This window comes from Sorex fumeus, unplaced genomic scaffold (genome assembly GCF_029834395.1).
Source record: "Sorex fumeus unplaced genomic scaffold, SorFum_2.1 ptg000054l, whole genome shotgun sequence".
Taxonomy (NCBI): Eukaryota; Metazoa; Chordata; class Mammalia; order Eulipotyphla; family Soricidae; genus Sorex; species Sorex fumeus.
The window spans coordinates 7241486-7262335 of record NW_026606111.1 but is presented as its reverse complement, the minus strand read 5'-3'; the positions used below and the strand labels follow the sequence as shown (position 1 = coordinate 7262335).

At 47.5% G+C, this 20850-nt stretch overlaps 1 protein-coding gene across 3 annotated transcripts in view; it reads left to right on the top strand.

Moving 5' to 3' along the window:
* The window catches only part of BACH2 (BTB domain and CNC homolog 2), a 398692-nt gene that overhangs the window by 359628 nt on the left and 18214 nt on the right, over positions 1–20850 (top strand). For all 3 annotated transcript variants that reach the window (XM_056125204.1, XM_056125203.1, XM_056125202.1), the window contains one exon: positions 13423–15063. In XM_056125204.1, the coding sequence (XP_055981179.1) occupies positions 13423–15063 (1641 nt within the window). The remainder of the gene's footprint in view (positions 1–13422; positions 15064–20850) is intronic.

Below are 20850 nucleotides of genomic sequence, written 5' to 3'. Positions count from 1 at the left end.
TCCAAAAACAAGTTACTAGTGTGAGAATAACTGGAGATGAAACTAATCTAGAGAAGTAGACCCTTGCCAGAGCAAATGAAGACAAGAGTGGTCTAGGAGGAGAGACAGATTTGGTAATGTTACGGATTTCACTGTCTTCTTTTTCTCTCTTCTGTCTGAATTTTATTTTCCTAGTGGCATAAGCATGGCAGAATTTGATAGATCAGTAGTAAGAAGACTGTTTTGGCTGCTCTTTTGAAAAAAAGACATTTGGGGGTACTGGTTTAAAAGGCGGGGTGTTGGGTCTGGGAGTGGTAGAGCACATGCCGCCCAGATGTGAAAGACTACGTTTTCACTCGCTCCTCACAGTTCCCTGAACGTTGCTAGGTATGTCTCCAAAGGTTCCAAAGCACCATAAACCCACGCCAGACTGAACTCTGCAGAGAGAGGCCTGGGCCATAAGCTCTGTGAAATGCAGCCACTTGAAGAAGAAGAAAAGAAAGCCCATTCTTCAGCAAAGGAGAGTAATTAGTTCTCTCTTTTGTTTTTGTTTTTCTTTGGACTTTTTTTTTTTTTTTTTGCTTTTTGGGTCACACCTGGCAGTGCTCAGGGGTTATTCCTGGCTCTGCACTCAGGAATTACTCCTGGTGGTGCTCGGGGGATCATATGGAATGCTGGGAATCAAACCCGGGTTGGCTACGTGCATGGCAAACACCCTGTCCGCTGTGCTATCGCTCCAGCCCCTCAGGTTTTTTTAATGGTAGAAAAACATAACAGTGAAAAGGTATGTGTAACTGCAAGCAGGATCCAAAAAACCAGCACTGAATGAAAGGAGATCTTTTAAAGAGGGCTGCAGACAAGGAAAACAAACTCAAGATTTTACTGCGCAGGAAGAGAAGGAAGCCACCAACACCGCTGTACATTGAAGCTCATTCAGTAAAGAGGACAGCAGAGAACCGAAGAGTGACCTCTGCTTTGTGCCCCAAGGACAATGCACATTACACAGGGAAGTGAGGAATGCTTGGAGGAGGGAATGAAAACCACTTGTCCATCAACTGTAAGAAAACACCTAAGCTGCCTTCCTGGATGAAGTCGAGTCTCCATACTAGAAGAAAAAAAAATCAGGCATAATTGTAGCACCACTTGTTATAATCAATTTTAGGAATACTGGAATTCAGGAAAGCGTCAATTATCCAGAGATCAGAAAATGGCATTATGATTTTCCAAAAAGGAAGAATGTGAATGTGAACCTTTAAATGAAAAGGACTAGGGATGTGACTCAGTGATAGAGCTTATGCCTTGCTGTGTGATTGTGACCCTGGATTGGATCCCTAGTGTCCCAAAAAGAAAGAGGGGCTGGGGGAAGACTGAAGAATTATTTATAGAAAAGGTTCAGTTTCCAAATATGTCACTGAGTGTGTGTGTGTGTGTGTATATATACATATATATACATATATATATACACATATATAGGGCTGGAGCGATAGCACAGCGGTAGGGTGTTTGCCTTGCACGCAGCCAACATGGCCGACCCGAGTTCGATTCCTCCGCCCCTCTCGGAGAGCCCGGCAAGCTGCCGAGAGTATCTCGCCCGCACGGCAGAGCCTGGCAAGCTCCCCATGACGTATTCGATATGCCAAACACAGTAACAACAAAGTCTCCAATGGAGACGTTACTGGGCCCACTCGAGCAAACTGATGATCAACGGGAGAGCCTTTACTTTACATATATATATATATATATATATATATATAAATATATGTATATATAGCTACCAAGAGTATCTCGCCCGCACGGCAGAGCCTGGCAAGCTACCTGTGAAGTATTCGATATGCCAAACACAGTAACAACAAGTCTCACGATGGAGTTGTTACTCGGCCCGCTCGAACAAATCGATGAATAATGGGAGGACTGTGACTATATATATATATATATATATATATATATATATATATGTATATATGAACTGTAGCACTGTTGTACCATTGTTCATCCATTTGCTCGAGCGGACACCAGTAATGTCTCCATTGTGAGACTTCTTGTTACTGTGTTTGGAATATCAAATATGCCACAGGGAGCTTGCCAGGCTCTGCCTTGTGGGTGGGATACTCTTGGTAGCTTGCCAGACTCTCTGAGTGGGACAGAGGAATTGAACCCAGGTTGGCCACATGTAAGGCAAATGCCCTACCTGCTGTGCTCTCACTCCAGTGGGTGTGGAGTGATATATATATATATCAAATATATATACTCATGAGATTAAAATGGACATGTATCTTATCAGTAATATATGCTAAAATAATTGGAATATTTTTGTTTTGTTGGTTTCTGGGAACACCCAGCAATGTTCAGAGCTTACTCCTAGATCTGCACTTAGGAATTACTCCTGGCAGTGCTTGGGCAATCATAAACAATGCTGGAATCAAACTTGAGGTCTGCTGTGTGGAAGGCAGGCCTGCTACCCACAGTCCTATCACTCCAAGCTTGGAAGTCTTAATAACACCAGAAGTATTACATGCAGGGCATAAATCTTAGCATTCCTAAAAACTAGGTTGCAGATGGGGGCTTATGATAGTGATGTCCTCTATACCAGTGACTAGAACATTCCCTCTTTGGGCACTGTGCTGGGATTGTGGTAAAATTCAGGATGGTTCTAAGGAAGGAATGAGGATGATGGAGGCTCCTAACTGGGTAGATATCAAGTATGGAACCTTTGACTTCATATAAAAAATAAGACAGATGGTGGGGTTGGAGCAATAGTGCAATTGGTTAGGCACTTGCCTTGTGTGTGGCCAAGCCAGGCTTGATTCCTTGCATTCCATATGGTCCCCTGAGCCCACCAGGAATAATTCCTGAGTGCAGAGCCTGAGCATCGATGGCTGTGCCCCCCCCCAAAAAAAAAAGAAAAACACAAGACTTAAGGATAACTGAACTTCTCTTCTCTTCTCTGGAAGCCTTAAAAGATGTTCTGTGTTTTCCAGTTGAAGGTCATGTGGTAGATCATAGCTTTGAAATTACTGAAAGGATTAAGACTATAAAACCAAATCTTGTGGGGAGGGAGTGGCACAGAGATAGTACAGCAGGTAGGGCTCTTGCCATGCACACAACCGCACTCGGGTTCAATTCCTGACATACCATATGGTTCTCTGAGTCCATCAGGAGTGATTCCTGAGTGCAGAGCCAGGAGTAAACCCTGAGCGCCATTGCCCCTCTCCCAAAAAACACCATCAGATCTTGGTCCAGAGAGCTAACGAGTGGGTGGAGCACATGCTTTTCATGTGGAAGGCCCAGATTCTGTCTCTTTTACCCTGTCATCTACTGGACACCACTAGGAGCAACCCTCAAGCCCAGAACCAGAAAAGCTCTGAAATCATCGTTGCGCCCCACAAAAGACACACACACACACACACACACACACACACACACACACTGACTCAAGAAAATTCTTGTGGGGCTGGAGAGATAGCACAGCGGGTAGGGCGTTTGCCTTGCACGCGGCCGACCTGAGTTTGATTCCCAGCATCCTATATGGTCCCCTGAGCACCGCCAGGAGTAACTCCTGAGTGGAGAGCCAGGAGTAACCCCTGTGCATCACCAGGTGTGACCCAAAAAGCAAAAAAAAAAAAAGAAGAAGAAGAAAGAAAATTCTTGTCACCCTGCTTCTGAATGGATCCACTGCATAAATCACTAAAATAGTATCAGGAGCTCAGAGATGGGTTTATGGTAGCACATGTATCTCACATGTGTGAGGCCCTTGACTTCCATCCCCAGCACCGAAAACAAAACAAAAGAAAATCTGAATATTTCTTAATCTTTAAAAAAAAATTTATTGGAGACAGATTTAAGATAAAACTATAATGTAGATGCAGGTTTTACTACTTTATTACCAGTGAGTGGGATGCTTCTCACTTTCATTTTACACTGTAAAATGCTGAAAGTTACTACTACTTCGTACCTATTTTAAGATCTACTCTTAACACTGAAACTGGATTTTTCTAATTATCCCATGAACTTCGTTATATAATCTTTCAGAAGAAAATTTTTCTGTTTTCAGCTTGTGCTTTCAGAGTCAATATATCTGATCTGGTATCACATGTAACTTTTTTGCCTGTCATGTACGTGGAAAATATCATCGTCTCAGGCTGATAGAATTAAGGTCTCTGAGAAGGAGGCAAGAGGAGGGGCCACCTCACAGCTAAAGTGAAGGTGACACAAGGCCTGAGGTGTAACCAGTTTCCTGGAAGGACAAGAGTAAAGTTCAGTCCCCTTCTCTGTTCTCATCAACTCTGACACTACCAAAGAAATGCCTAAGAAACACTCCTCTTCCGTGGCTCCATGATTATTCTGAGCAGACTACACCAAGGAGCCATGCCTGATTTCTGTGAGCTGCTTATCAGGCTGCCTTATTCATCTGTTTGCTTATTATTCTTTGAGGGTCACACTAGGCAATGCTCAGGCATTACTTCTGGCTTTGAGCTCGGGGATTAGTCCTGGCGGTGTTCAGGGGCCCATATAGGATGCCAGGCATTGAGATAGAGTTGGTCGTGTACAAGTCAAGTGCCCTACCCACTGTGCATTCTCTCCCACCCTGCCTTCCTCATTTGAAATAGCATTGGTGCCACCCAGCGCCCCCCCCAAAAAAGGCATTTCTTCTTGCTATCTTTCAGATTTTCAGGACTGTTAATTTAGTCAATCCCTAGGTGATAAAAAGGGTTTTCTAGGATGTAAGAATTTACTCAATCTCATTGGGCAATAGAGGAATTGAATTATTTTCTTCACTTTTTTTGGGGGGGGGGTCGGTGGGGGCATTGGGGGGGATTCCTGAGCAGTGCTCAGGCGACTAGGGGCCACATCAGGTTAACTCAATGCTTAGGCCCAAGGACATTAGGATGCTGGGTCTCTTCACTGCTGGGGACCACCAGGTTCATCCTAGCAGTACTCTGAGGTCTCCAGAGCTATGTCCAGCCCTGCTTGGGGTGTCAGGGGGAGCTTGTGGTTTTGGAGCTGGGCGGAGGGAAGAAGACTTGGGCACAACAAGGCTAGCTGCCTAATCCCAATTCTAACCCGAGTTTTCTTCATTATTTGGTGAAATCAGGCTCAAAATCTGACTGATATAAATCATCACAGAAGCAGGTACATGCATGGTTCGCCCTTTTGATGTATTTTTTAATTCCCCCCAACTTCCCATCCCTGTCTGTTTTTGGTTTTTTTGTTTCTTTGTTTTGTGTTTTGGCTTTTTGGGTCACACCCAGCGATGTATAGGGGTTACTCCTGGCTCTGCACTCAGGAATTACTCCTGGCGGTGCTCAGGGAACCATATGGGACGCTGGGAATCAAAACGGGGTCAGCCGCATGCAAGGCAAACACTCTACTCACTGTACTATCACTCCAGCCCCCTGTCTGTTGTTGAGAAAGGAATTGTGCACGTTGGCTGTGGTGAACCCCCATTTCATGCTCAGTTGTGTTCCTCACCTGAACCAGCACTCAGGGTTGAAGCACAAGTAATGGTTGTGGTGGCCACCAGGACCAATGCCATCCTCACACATGTGCTTCTCAGAGGTGCTCTGATACTCTCCCATCTTTTTTTTTTTTTTAGTGCACCAGAGGACTGAATCCTTAAGTGTTGCTATAACACACCTGGCAGAAATCACTTGTGCCAGGAGCCAAGTGATAGTGCGAGGAGGTAAAGCACTTGCCTTGAACTCAGCTGACACGGGTTCAATGCCCAGCGCCCCCAGAGGGTCCCCTAAGCTCCACCAAGAGTAATCCCTGAGTGCAGAGCAAGGAGTGAGCCCTGAGCACTGCCAGATGTGACCCAAAAAACAAAAAATAAAAGACATAATTTTGCTCAACTAGGATCACACCAGGCACATGTGGAGCACCAGAGACTTAAAACCACGGCTCTGGACCAGAGAGATAGCACAGCAGGTAACTCTCTTGCCTTGCATGCAGCCAACCTAGGATCAATCTCTGGCATCTTATATGGTCCCCCAAGCTCTTCCAGGAGTGATTCCTGGCTGCAGAGCCAGGAGTTAATCCTTGAGCATCATTGGGTGTGGCCCAAAAGCCAAAAACAATGTTTTAAAAGCAACAGCCCTGGCAAGGCAGATGCTTTAAGCCCGAGCTTCTTAAACTGTGGACCACAACCCACAATTTATGTGTAGCTCACGGAACAGAATGTGGGAGTCATGAAAACTTTGGAAAGTTTTCAGGAACTTGCAGTGATGAAACATTAGTTCAGAATCAGCCATGGCAATGCTCACTCCTTTTGCATTTCTCAGAGGAAAAGGCATTTCAAGTGAAAAAGTTTGAGAAGTGTGGGTCGATATCATTGCTCTCACCCCTTTTCACTAAAGCCAAGGAAATAACCACATTCCGTTGACCAGGATCCTTTGCATAAAGCGGTACAAAACTAAAAACTTTGAGAAACGTGGGGCTGGAGAAGTAGGGTTAGAGTTTACTAGGCAGCCAATTCCAGCTCAAATCCTAGGCATAACATACGGTGCTCTGAGTACCACCAAGAGTGATTTCAAGGGGCTGAAGCAATAGTATAGCAGATAGGGTGTTTGCCTTACATGTGGCCAACCCCTGTTCGATTCCCAGCATCCATTATGGTCCCCCTGAGCACTGCCAGGGGTGATTCCTGAGGCAAAATCAGGAGTAATCCCTGTGAATCACTGGGTGCACACCCAAAAAGCAAAAAAAAAAAGAGAGAGAGAGAGACAGTGATTTCGAAGCATAGAGCAAGGAATCGCTCCGGAGCTTCACTGGATGTGCCCCTCTCCCCCCGCAAAAAAAGCTTAAGTTATAATTATCATCCTCTCTTTGCTTATTCGCTTCAGACAAGCGGTAGATGGAAGAAAAGGAGCAGGAGCGTTGAACTCCGTTGTCCAAACACTTTAAGTTGTGCCTCACTGAGCAGCTGTGCGGTTTGGGAAAGTCCCTTCTTCTCTCTGGGCTTCACCATAATTTAGTTTCTGGGTTTGTAAAGTAGAGGAGGATTGAGCTGGGGAAACAGAAACCATGACAGGTGTTTCATTCACACTGAGAGGATAGAAATCAGGGAATTAATTGAGCAGGTGTTGGGAGAACTGAAAGAGGAAGGAGAATTAGCCTGGTAGGTTATTCATGTCTGCAGAAAGCCACTACCTCTCCCAAGGGTGGGGAAAGGCACCTCTGCTCACAGTGGAGGGGATCATGCCTCAGTGACTGCCCCAGTAAAGGACACCAACTGCCCCCTGCAGACACTTCACCAGAAAGTCAGGGGACATCCACTGCCAGAAGACAAACGGGCCAGAGAGATAGTACAGCAGATAGGGCACTTGCCTTGCATGTGGCCCATCTAGGGTTCAATCCCCAGCACCACAAAGGGTCCCCCAAGCCCACCTGAGCCCAGAGCTAAGACCTGAGCACTGCCAGAGGTAACCCAGAAACAAAAACTAAATAAAATGATCCATCGAAGCCATTTCCCTCAAAATGCAAGACTGTCATTCCAGGTGTCCCTAATATTGTACTTTTCATTTGTTTATCACATCATTAGCCATTCCTAACCTGATGCATCTGCTTTGAGCATTGAACATAGTTCCATTATCATCAGTGAAATGAACAACTTTGCTACTTTATTTCACCTTAACTTTATGGCTTTACCTTTTTAACCTTTTTAAATAATAATTTTTCATTTGGGGGGCACACCTGACTGTGCTCAGTACTTATTCCTGGCTCTGTGCACAGGGATCATTTCTGGCAGTACTCTGGGGACCGTAAAAGGTGCCAAGTCCCAGCCGGGTATCCTAGAGGAAAGGGCAGTTCAGATAGAGAAGGGAGCACCAAATAAAGGATGTTTGGAGGATCCTCCCAGGAGGGGAGATGCATGTCGAAAGTAGACTATGGACAGAACATGTTTGCCACTCAATGCCTCTTTTGCAGACCACAACACCCAAAAGGAGAGAGAGAACACAGGGGATTGCCCTGCCACAGAGACAGGGGGGATGGGGGGATGGGGGTGGGAGGGATATTATCCATGGTGGTGGAAAATGGGCACTGGTGGAGGGATGGGTATCTGATCATTGTATAATTGAAACCAAAGCACAAAAAATTGTAAATCTACAACTTTAAAAAAAATAAAATAAAATAAAGGGAAAAAAAAAGGTGCCAAGTCAAACTTGTGTTGATCACGTGTAATGCAAACATCTTACCTGCTATACTACCTCTCTGGTGCTTATAGCTCATTTAGTTTGTGTGTCATTCTGCACTTCCCACCCTCTCCTATTTCTTATTTCTTCTCATTGTCAGATCCTTCCTTTGGTGCCATGCTATTTGCTTTCTGAGTTCAATTAGTAAGTTTGAGTAGGTTTTTTTTTCTTAGAAAGATGGTACCCGTTCCTGGAGATGGGGGTCTAAACCTATAGTGAGAAAACCTTCGGTAATTACAACACTGATCAGCAGGTGTGGTAGCATTTGCTTTCCATGTTGAATATTTGAGCTGCTAGTCAAGTGCTCCAGGATGGGTTCCTCCCGCTGTGCGTGTGGCACTTCAGAAACTGCTCATTGTAGCAAAGCAGTGCTTGACCAAGAGCCGCCCTCCCTTGGTTGCCCTTACGGTGTTCAGGCGGTTCCTCTCCTGAACTGGTCAGTATTTCCAAGCTGACAATTGTCTGATCCGGTGTGGCTCTTCCACAGTTGACTTACATCGTTGCTTAATAATTAACTTTTCGTCATGTACACCACTTCTTCAAAGCCAGATTTTAAGTTTCTTGAGCATAGAGGCTAAGACTTACACTCAGGCGTTCTTGCCAGTGACTTGGATTAGAATCCCAGCATGCCCCTTCCCAGCTAGATGACCTGGAACAAATTCCTTCAGCTCCCTGTTACCTAGCTTCCTTATCTACATAACAGAAGTGATGGTGCCTGCCTCGCAGGGCATATTGAGAGCCAGCTGTCTCAGTCCTGGTGCCTGGGGGCTGCTGGGTGAATGATAATTCCAGCGCCTTAGACTAAGCCTTGAACACAAAAGCTGAGCAAATATAACAGAGTTGAATTATGACAAGACAGGATTTAAACTTGGGTAAGAGGCTTGCTCTTCAAGCCCACATTCTCCCTTGAATGTGTAGCTCACTTGCTTGTCCCCGTGTTTCTTTGCTTTCTATTTCCACTCTGGAGAAGCTTGTGTTCTCTCTTAAATACATACTTCTCTCCCCTCACATCTTTCTAAGTAAGCTCTTTGTTTAATTAGATCATCGTGACTTACATAGCTGCAAAGTTGTTCACTATTAAGTTTCAGGTATACAATATTCCAGCACCAGTCCTTTCACCAGTGTCCACTTCCCCCCACCGATGTCCCCCGTTTCCTTCCCATCCCCTGACCTGCCTCTACAGCAGGCCCTTTCCCCTCCACCCTTGTCCTAGTGTTCCCTTCCCTAACTTGTCCCGTGGGCCCTCTAAATAAGTTTCAATGCAAATGATCTAACTTCGCCTCAATAAATAAACTGATGTAAACATAAGATGTTTTTGAACTCGACTAATTTTATGGTGACATTTCCTCTGTTCTTGGACTCAAATGACAGTTTACTACCTTTTTTGTTTGTGACTGTTACTGTTTGTGACTGTATTGTGACCAAGTGACAGTCTTTTCGCAATCATCATGTCCCCTAATCCCAAAAGCAGGGCACTCTGATTTGGAACGTGGTCCCCGCTGGCTGGCTTTCTTGGCCAGTAAACTCACTGACTGCAGCTCATCCCCGAGTGATGCTGGCTCCAGTTCCTCACAGCCAAGGGACAGATGGTGGCACGGAGGACTGATTTCACCATCCCCCCTGGCTTTCTGTGGCTTCTTTAGAACTTTTATTTAGAAGCAACCTCAGGGGAGGACAGTGGTGGGCAGATGAGACCAACAATCTCAAAATGAAAGATCAATGTTGATGAAAATGAGAGGGTGAGGAGACTTTATCAAAACATCTGTACGTTCAGCAGGTAGGGTGTTTGCCTTGCATGTGGCCGACCTGGGTTTAGTCCCTGGTATCCCATATGGTCCCCTAAGAACCTCCAGGAGTAATTCCTGAGTGCAAAAGCAGGAGTAATCCCTGAGCATCACTGGGTGTGACCAAAAAGCAAAAGAAAAAGACATCTGTACGTTGAGCTAAATCTCCCCACGTGCTAGATAATAAGCACCTCTGCCAGCACCCCAGAGGTGTATGATGTGCTCTGCACTGGCCAATTGTCTTCTTTCCAAGGGACCAGCTCCACCTGGACTCTGCCATTTCTCTTTGGGGCCAAGCCATGTCACAATAAAGAAATGGGTTTGTGACTTGCTTGTTGCCTCTTTTGGCTATTTATAAGTATACCCTGATTTGGCCTGGCAAGCTCCCCGTGGTGTATTTGATATGCCAAAAACAGTAACAGCGAGTCTCACAATGGAGACGTTACTAGTGCCTGCTCGAGCAAATCGATGAACAAGGGATGACAGTGCAGTGCAGTGCAGTGCAGTGCTACCCTGATTTGGAGTCCCCTCTCTGGCACCCTGGGAGAAAAGAACATAAAGCAGAGAAGGTATATCACATTTGCTGCATTCATTACCATGTTAGCTGAGTAGGACATAGAAGGGTAGGTCGGACGGTCCCTTTCTATGACTAGTCCTAGATGACAGGGCCAGTAAGGACTCTTGTCTGCCTTGGACTAGTTGATTGGTTTGCCCTGTGCACACGATTCCTTCTCCAGAAAACAAGACCTAGCACTCACCAGGCAGATGGCACGACTCCCTTCCATCCCTGGGGTTGCTGACCAGGGGCACAGTGAGACTTACAGTGCTTCCTGCAGGCTTCTGTTGGGTGTTCACCATGTGAGGGACCCCAGTTAGCTGTAGAGTGGCGAAGGAGCACGAGACACCTCTGTTCTGAAGGCATGTGCTATCTCACAGTTAAGTGTAACAAAGGGGAATTTGGCGAGATCACCCTCACAGACCTTTGAGAGGAGTCTGTCAGCCATGGCTGTATGTGTATGAGAGAGAGGGAGGGAGGGAGAAAGTGTGTGTATTTAACAAATATCTCTGGGATTTATTATCTGATAGCATTTTTTTACTATAAAATGAGATTTAAAGCATTTCCTAAAATGTGAATAATTAGATAGCCCTTCCAGTTAGATAGCTAAGAAATTACTCTTCTTAAACTGCTAATGGGTCTGAAATAAGAAATTTACCTTATCACAGGGGGCCAGGAGGATGGGGGAGGGGGGGAGAACAGGGAGGGATGTAGAGGATGGAGGGGGAGGGGACATCCCATTGAATAGGACAGTTCTGGGGAAGACATAGTGCAAAAATGTGTTATGCAAAAAAAATTATCAATATGCCAGACACAGTAACAACAAAGTCTCCAATGGAGACGTTACTGGGCCCGCTCGAGCAAATTGACGATCAACTGGAGGGCCATTACCTTTACCTTTTAAATGTTAGAAACCACAGAACCTAAAATAATTTTTTTTTAATTTAAGATGAAAAAAATGAATCCGGAGAGATAGTACAGTGGGTAGGGCACTTGCCTTGCACATGGCTGACCTGGGTTTGATCCCCAGCACCCAATATGGTCGCCCAAGTACTGCCAGGAGTAGTTCCTAGCACAGAGCCAGGAGTAACTCCTGAGCATTGCCAGGTGTGGCCCAAAAAAGAGAAGAAAAGTCAAGAAAAATGACCCCTACCGGAAAGAATGCAGCAGTGTTAACTCAGTGCTCTGCTGGAGATCACAAGCCACTTCCTCGCTCGGTTAAGTCCTGGCTGTACACTCAGGAATTACTCCTGGCGGTGCTTGGGGAAATATATGGAATGCTGGGGATCGAACCCAGGTGGACTGCATGCAAGCCAAAATGCCCTACCCACTGTACTATCACTCCGGCCCCAGGGGGGGCATCATTCTTTCTAAGAGGCTTGGAGAGGGTTCCCAGAGGAGTCAGTGCCACACTGAAACTTGAACAGCGAATGTAAGTCCTCACGGCCGTCTCAGCTCTGCGTGCTGCCATGAATTTAATCTGTGTGGATGCCCGCTCCAACACTTGCCGGTTCATCTGGAGGTGCTCTTATCCCCCAACAGATATTTTTAAATCACTGCTGCTGTAACTTCCATCAACAACTCTGTGATTGCTGCTTTCGTTGATTTGCACACATCATTGCTCAACCTTCTCCCCTTCTTGGGGAAACAGGAGCATGGATAGGGGTGGTGTTGTATGTCGGTGGGGGTGGGGGGTGTCAGTGTTTGCAAAAAAAATCTAGAAAACGTCTGACTGTGGGGCCAGAGCGATAGCACAGCGGGTCGGGCATGTGCCTTGCACATGGCCGACCCGGGTTCGATTCCCAGCATCCCATATGGTCCCCCAAGCACTGCCAGGAGTAATTCCTGAGTGCAGTGCCAGGAGTAACCCCTGTGCATTGCCGGGTGTGACCCGAAAGGAAAAAAAAAAAGGAATGAGAGCTTGTCCCGAACACCAGCAGGGTTGGCGGTTTTCTTCTGAAAAAGTGTAGGTGGTCCTCAGCAGTGGCTCTCTGGTTGCCTCAAGTCACTGTGCAGGCACAGGCTGCGCCTAAAGAGCATCTTTCGGTCTGTGTTAAACGTAAAGGATGAGCTGCCCACGAGGAATAGGCTGAGCCCTTGAAGATTTACCAGGGAAGTAGACAGCTGCCTGGCAAAGCTGCTGCTATTAATTAGAGAAGGAATAGCCCATGTCCTGTGCAGCCTCAACTACATTTAAGTGGCAGCCAATTGGTTTAGCTTTGCAAGCCCGTTCTTTATAGACCAGGACTTAATTTCTGGCTGAGAACATTGCTTGTGATTGTCATCATTGTAAAATCAGCTATGACAAGCTGAGTGAAGGAGTCCTAACTCAAATCATGAGGAATTAGCAAGACGAGGAGTTGTTTTTAATGGCTCTCTTAGCCTTGCAAGTGGGGAAAGCAAAAAGGAAAATCAGTTTGAAACCCTGAAGAGCTGTCGCTGTTTCACTGGACCTGACTGCCAGAATCAGGGTTGTCAAGAAGACTCCGAGTACATTCTCTGACTCTGGTAGGCTGCAAGAAGTGTCCCCGCACTTATGTAGAATGACTCTCAACAGAACTGATTGGGAGGGAAATTAATAGGCTTCCCATTGGTAGCACGCATTTTGGCCAGGATATTTCATTAGTGTAAACACAGAACCTGTTGTCATCTTGTTTAGCCACTTGACCCCAGCGATTTCCAATTCCCCGTGCATTGACGAAGTACAGGCGAAGGCGGTATGCAGGAGACAGGCACTAATTATTGAGAACGCTTGACCCAGCGCGAGATGAGCTGCCCCTTTGCAGTCCGCCTCCGGGGGTCTTGGCCCCATCTGGTTATCTCGCCTCCCCTGCCGCTGTTGAGCGCTTCTAGACAGAGCCACACATCCATATGGTAACACAGGCGATCTCTCTGTCTCTCTATTCTGTTGCAGGTCACCGCCAGGGGCTTTGGGCCGCTGTTGCAGTTCGCCTACACCGCCAAGCTGTTACTCAGCAGAGAGAACATCCGGGAGGTCATCCGCTGTGCCGAGTTCCTGCGCATGCACAACCTGGAGGACTCCTGCTTCAGCTTCCTGCAGACCCAGCTGCTGGACAGCGAGGATGGCCTGTTTGTCTGCCGCAAGGACGCCGCGTGCCAGCGCCCACACGAGGACCATGAGAACTCGGCTGGAGAGGAGGAGGACGAGGAGGAGGAGACGATGGAGTCGGAGGCCGCCAAGATGACTTGCCCCGGGGACCAGATGCTTCCAGACCCCATCCGCTTCGAGGCTACCCCCATCCCGGTGGCCGAGAAGGAGGAAGCTTTGCTGCCTGAGGCCGACGTGCCCGCCGATGCCAAGGAGAGCTCTGAGAAGGACGCCTTGACCCAGTACCCCAGATACAAGAAATACCAGCTTGCATGTACCAAGAATGTCTACAATGCTTCATCACACAGTACCTCAGGCTTTGCAAGCACATTCAGCGAAGAGAACTCTGGCAGTGGCGGCAGTGGTGGCGGCGGTGGTGGTGGTGGCGGCGGCAGCGGCAGTGGCGTCAAGTCCAGGCTCGCCGTGGGGCAGATTAAAAGCGAGCCGCCCAGCGAAGAGAATGAAGAGGAGAGCATCACACTCTGCCTGTCGGGAGACGAGCCCGACATCAAGGACCGGGCGGGGGACGTGGATATGGACCAGAAACAGCCCAGCCCCGCGCCCACCGCGGCGCCCCCGGCCGGGCCCGGTGGCCTGGAGAGAGCCAGGAGCGAGTCCTCGTCCTCCTGTCTGAGGTCTCTGTTCAGCATCACAAAAGGTGTGGAGTTGACTGGGCTGCCCAACACGCCTCCGCAGCACTTTGCCAGGGGTTCAACATGCCCTTTCGACAAGGGGATCTCTCAGGGTGACCTTAAAACGGACTACGCCCCCTTCACGGGGACTTACGGGCAGCCCCACCTGGGCCAGAAGGACTTGTCCAACTTCTCCCTGGGGTCGCCGCTCAAGGGGCCGGGGCTGGAGGCGCTCTGTAAACAGGAAGGAGAACTGGACCGGAGAAGCGTCATCTTCTCCTCCAGCACGTGCGACCAAGCGAGCACCGCCATCCACTCCTACCCTGGGGTGGGCAGCTTGGACAAAGAGCTCTCGGAGCCGCTGCCAAAGGGCCTGTGGGTGGGGGCCGGCCAGTCCCTCCCCAGCTCCCAGGCCTATTCCCATGGCGGGCTCGTGGCCGACCACTTGCCAGGAAGAATGCGCCCCAACACTAGCTGCCCGGTGCCAATCAAAGTCTGCCCCCGCTCACCCCCACTGGAGACCAGGACCAGGACTTCCAGCTCCTGCTCCTCCTACTCGTACGCAGAGGACGGCAGCGGGGGCTCCCCCTGCAGCCTGCCCCTCTGCGAGTTCTCCTCATCGCCCTGTTCCCAGGGAGCCCGCTTCCTTGCCACTGAACACCCAGAGCCAGGCCTGATGGCAGATGGAATGTACAACCAAGTGCGACCCCAGATCAAATGTGAGCAATCCTACGGAACCAACTCCAGCGACGAATCCGGATCGTTCTCGGAAGCAGACAGTGAGTCGTGTCCTGTGCAGGACAGGGGCCAGGAGGTAGGGAACCCACGTCGATTCAAGCGTGTGACCCACCCACTCAGTCCTTTGTCTGGACTGTTCCCACCCCTCCCACCCCCCACACCTTCTAGATTGTTCTCATTTGCGAAGAATCAGGGTGACCATGAAGGGGCTACCTTCCCAGCCACATGGGGAGCAGGAGAGTGGGGTTCAGGGTTCTCTGGTGGCTGGAGAGCTAGTACAGCGTTTGCCTTGCATGCAACCAATATGTGTTCAATCCTCAGAATCCCATATGGTCCTCTAAGTCCCTCCAGGTGTGATCCTTGAGTGCAGAGCCCAGAGTAAGCCCTGAGCACAACCTGGTATGGCACAAACACTCCCCCAAATAAACAAAGTAAAATAAAATAAAAGTAACCACTTTTGTGCAATTGCTGATCTAGCAAGCACTAGTTCATGGGCAGAGGCGATAAGTCCAGCCGATGTCAGTTTCCACCAGGACTTCAAACCCACCCCTGCCACTTCCTCCCATTCTTATCCATCTGCTTTGAAAACGTGCCACCCCATCACCCTTGTCCCTGCTTGTCACCCTGTCGAGGTAAAGGAAAATAAAGATTTCACTTGCAAAACTGATTGATTGAAATCAGAGAGATCCACACCAATAAAAATATTTTAAAAGTACTTTCCCAGCACCCTGACATTCCACTTGTCAAGGGAAGACCCGGAGGGCCAGACTGTGTCCATCATCATGCTGGTGACAGCTTTACCGTGCCAGCCACAGGGTCTGTGCAGAAGCACCAGCCACCTGTCACTGTGTGATGTCTTTCTCTAGGGTGGCACGAAGGTACTTTGAAGCAGAGTGGGTTTGAGTAGCGGTCTCTGTTCACCCTGAAAACAAAGTACCGGCGCTGGAGCGATACACAGGGGGTAGGGCATTTGCCTTGCACGTGGCTGACTCGGGTTTGATTACCAGCATCCCATATGGTCCCCCTGAGCACCGCTAGGAAGAATTCTTGAGTGCAGAGCCAGGAGTAACCCCTGTGCATCACCGGGTGTGACCCAAAAAGCTAAAAAAAAAAAAATGTAAGTGCCTCTTAGATAAATATTCCCTTCAAGGCAGCCCTGTCTGGTGTGTGAAGGCTGCCGCAAGAGCCAGGAGAGTGTGGGCTGGAAGCTGAGTGACTCCTCAGAGTTGCTGATAAGGAAAAAGCGCAGGCAGGCGAAAATGGGCCTGAAGCTGCCTTAGGCCTCCCTGCACCTCACCGTGCCTGGGCATTAACCTCGGGTTAAGCAGCAGCAGGCTCTAGCCCAACCAGATGGCAAAGTGGCACTCGGTGACTTTTCACTGTGGGTGAAAAGGGCCACATGTGGCTTAGTCAGCCTCTGCAAAATTGGCGAGGAGCACATGAGGTCTTTGTCCGGGCATGTTTTGGCGATGGCTTCCAAAGCTCCCTGCCCCGTGCCAGCCGCAGAAATTAGCCGCAGGGTTAGGCTCGTGTCTTTGCTCACTAGCCTGATCCCCGCTTTGCTGCTGCTGCCTGGCACAGTTGAGGAAGGACAGGAAGATACCTGGAAGGGTTTCCTTTAGCTGCAGTAGATGGTAAAGGACGTGGGAACCATTTCTAGCGGATGTACCATAACAGCTCAGATTGGGGTGGAAGACTGCTAGGCTTCCAAGCCATAGTTACCTGTGTTTCAGAGGATTTATGTTTATACAAATAGCCCAGTCTGGTGGTTTGTTTTTGTTTTTGGCTTTTTTGATCACACCCAGCGATGCTCAGGGGTTACTCCTGACTCTGCACTTAGGAATCACTCCTGATGGTGCTGGGGGACCATATGGGATGCCAGGGATTGAACCCAGGTTGGTTGCGTGTAAGGCAAATGCCCTACCCGCTGTACTATCTCTCTGACCCCCGGTCTTTTTTGGATTTGGTTTGGTGTGGGGAGCCACACCTGGTGGTGCTCTGTGCTGCTTACTCTGGGCTCTGCACTTAGGATCACTCCTAGCAGATTTGGGGAACCATATGTGGTGATAGGAGCGAACCCAGGTCAACTGCATGCAAGGCAAACACTCTCCCCACTGTACTGTTGCTCCAGTCCCCAGTAGTGGCAGTCTGTGCTCTCTTGACTCACTGCTGTCTGTCCTACTAATCAGAGCTTGTGCGGGTTTCCTCCCAAAGAACGTTACTCAGCAGCTCTGGAGCAAAAAGCCAAAGCCCCTGTCGGTGTGACACATGTGGAGACTTTTGCCAAGGGTTTGTGTGGCTGGAGAAGTGGGTTTGTGTGGCTGGAGAAGTGAGGCTGAGTCTGTTTTCTCTCCGTCTTAGGATAAAATGGGGTGCTACACCTTTAAGCTCATGGGGTGCTGTTTTCACAACAGTTTCAAAGAAGTCTCCTTTGGTCCTGAGTGCTACAATAGAAAGCTTAAGGTCACTTCTTGGAACAAAGTCTCACCCTGTCACCTCTGTCCAGATGAAATCACTTAAATGCCTGAGAACGTCTCAATTCTAAATGACTCGATTAAAAGGAACATTTTTTCTCTAAAATTGTCATTATTGGAACTCCTGGCAGGCTCAGGGAATCATGTAAGATGCCAGGGATTGAATCGGGTTAGACTTGTGCAAGGCAAAAGATTTATCTACTATACTGTCTCCAGCCCCAACCCTATTTCTATTTTGTAAAAAAAAAAATTTGCTGGGCTGGAAAGATAGAATGGTATTTAAGGCACATGCCTTGCACTCAGCCAACCCCTGTTCTATCCACCACATGGTTCCCCAAGCACCACCCAGAGTAAACTGAGTGCAAAGCCAGAAGTAAACCCTGAGTACCATCAATGTGGCCCCAAACAACCCAAAAAAAAATCATGTTTGCATTTGTAAGAAGAAGAAGTCCACTGAATAATGTTCCACAGTGACAGTGTTCCCCAAAGTGGGCAGTAGCACCTGCTGGAGGACTCTGGAGCACTGGGCCGGGGGGGGGGGGCTTCAGTAGTAGCCTCTGGGACAGTTTCTCTTTGTCTGCCTATAGAAGGTAGACTTACAGGGGACTGTGTGATTTTTCTCTTTTTTTCTGTGTAAGGGAACAGTAAAGAGCAGATAGCTTAGTAACGTCTGCTCTGCACCTATGTTATTTCAGGGAGATTCTTAGTCCCTTTCGGTGGTGCACTGGGGACAGGATTGTTAGAGTCAGACCAGGTTTTTCCCAGTTTGACAGTTCCATTTTCCCAGAGTAGAGGAGACTTAGTTTTCTGAGAACGCTCTCAGAACTCAGCATCCTAGTCAATCTATAAGTAAGTTGATTTCAGAAGTTCCTTTGACTGTGGTGGTAGAATATTGACACCCATGATAATACGGAGAGAAATTCTTCACAATGAGCATCATAACTTGCTGATCCAAGAAAAAGAAAAAGTCTTGGGCTGCTTCTGCCCTGATGTATCCCTGTATAAGGTGAATGAACCCTCAAGGAGACATCCGAGTCAGAAACCCAAGAGAGAGTCCCCAACTCCCAGCCAGCCGCCAGCCAATGTCTCCAGAGTGACAGCTACGATTTCCTTCCTCTCTCTCCTCTGCACAGAGCCAGAATGTTCCATCCAAAGACAGTGTGGTAGCATAATTGTCTTCTGTGAGATGATCAAGTTATACCCTGTTATCTCTTGCATCTGATCAACACTGATTTCACCCTCCTCTTTAGCTATTCCCTAGCTTTGAAGAAAGCTTAAATTAGCACACCATTGCCCTTTACCAACAACAGTCAGCTTTTTAAAATCAACTCTCTCTCTCTTTTTTTAAAAAAAATTATCCAATCTCTGTTTCCACAACACTCCACGAACATCTCTTCACATCTGTGGGTGGTTGGGTTGTATTTTAATAGCATTTACCATATAATTACTCAGCAACTTGCTTTTTCGGTGCAGCGCTCAGGCGTGCCCATGTCTCTGGGTTGGTCACATTGGACTCACACAAGCCACTTTAATATCCACAGCTTCCGGAATGCACGGTACCCTCAGCTATCACCTACCAACTGGCATTCCAGTTGTTCCCACTTTTTCCCATCTTATAAACATTGCAACAATGAATATTTTTGTGGACACATGCAGAGGCCATATTTTTATTTGAGATGACCTGTTTGTGGGGTAAGCGTTTTTAAATGGGGGCTGGAGCGATAGCACAGCGGGTAGGGCATTTGCCTTGCACGCAGCTGACCTGGGTTTGTTTTCCAGCATCCCATATGGTACCCCAAGCACCGCCAGGAGTAATTCCTGAGTGCATGATCCAGGAGTAACCTCTGTGCATTGCCGGGTATGACCTAAAAAAGCAGGAAAAAAAAGGTTCTGAAAGGCTGTATCCATTTACCTATCCTTCAGAAGTTTATAAATGTCTGTTTCCTTCTATTCTTTCCATTATAACTTGGCTTTGTTTTTTGAGGGGCCACACCCAGTAGTGCTCAAGATTGACTCCTGTGTATTCAGGGATCACTCCTGGTGGTCTCACTCCTGGGGACCCATCTGACATGCCAGGGATCAAACCCAGTTCAACTGCATATTTGGCAAACACCCTGCTAGCTGGACTATTTCTCTGACCCCTATTCTTCTCAGTACAACTTGTTACCATTCCCTGTTTTCCTGTCAGCTTGATGAGTAAGTGAGTATTAATAATATTCACATAATTTCTTGTGTGTTTTCACCATTCATATTTCCTTTCCTGTGAAATACCATTTTATATCTTTGCCCATTTTCCTTTTTGTTTATAATATCCTTAGCTTCCTTTTTTGTGGAAGGATCCTACCCATGGGTGATGCTCAGAGCTTACTCCTGACTCTGTGTTCAAGGATCACTCCTGGTGGGGAATGTGGGACAATCGTAGTACCGGGGATTAAACTTGGGACAGCTGCATGCCAGGCAAGAGCCCTACCCATTGTATTATCTCTCTGTCTCCATCTAGACTCTTTTTATCAATGGAGTCTCACACTCTGGCTTCTCTCACTTGGTATATTTTTTTCCTAAGATTCCTGTCTTCTCTTAAGATACCTGACAGGTACATCATTATATGAGTGTGCTTCAGTCCTTGTTAGTGCTAAATAACGTGGAACATCATCATTAATGACTCTGTAAGCATTTTTTATACACATGCTTTCATAGACCGTGTTTCAAGTGATCTTCATTATTTACCTAGAAATAGAATTCCTGAATTATGTGTCAGCCAACCTTTCAAGAAACTACCAGAGGGTTTTCCAAGGTAACCGCCCAACTTTCCATTCCCGGCATCCAGCCTCTGCCAACACCTTTCTGTGCCTCTTCTTTAATTAAAGCCTTGCTAGTGAGTAGGAAGCAATGGTTGTTTCATTGTGGTTTGTAGGATCGTTTTACAAATTTTCCAAAGAGTCAGCTTCTTAGTGAACTTGATGTAGCACAGCACTTCAAATTGATCTTGAGTTTTAAGTTTTAATTCTGGGAAGACAGTATTTGGACAGCCAGAATTATTGCTCAGCTGCACTTGCACTGTTGATGTGTTTCACGGCAAGCGGAATAAAAAGTATGTGAGAGTATGTAGGTACGTGGGAGTGTGTACACAGCAGCTTCTGAGTTTGTATACAGCAGCTTCTTTCACCATGGGTCCATGGGCCAGTGCCAGCCCGCACGTGTAGGAAGGTTGAAAAACATTGACCTACAACCGCCTTGATTCTAATTGCCAGTCCCTGAACCAGAGTGCAGGACAGTTGCTGGTTATAGGTATAGAAAGGTTGAAGAACTCTGGTATGTAGGAAAGATTTGAAGCACAATGGCTGGCTCTAAATCTTTCACCCAGACATATGTTGTTTGTAAAAAACTTT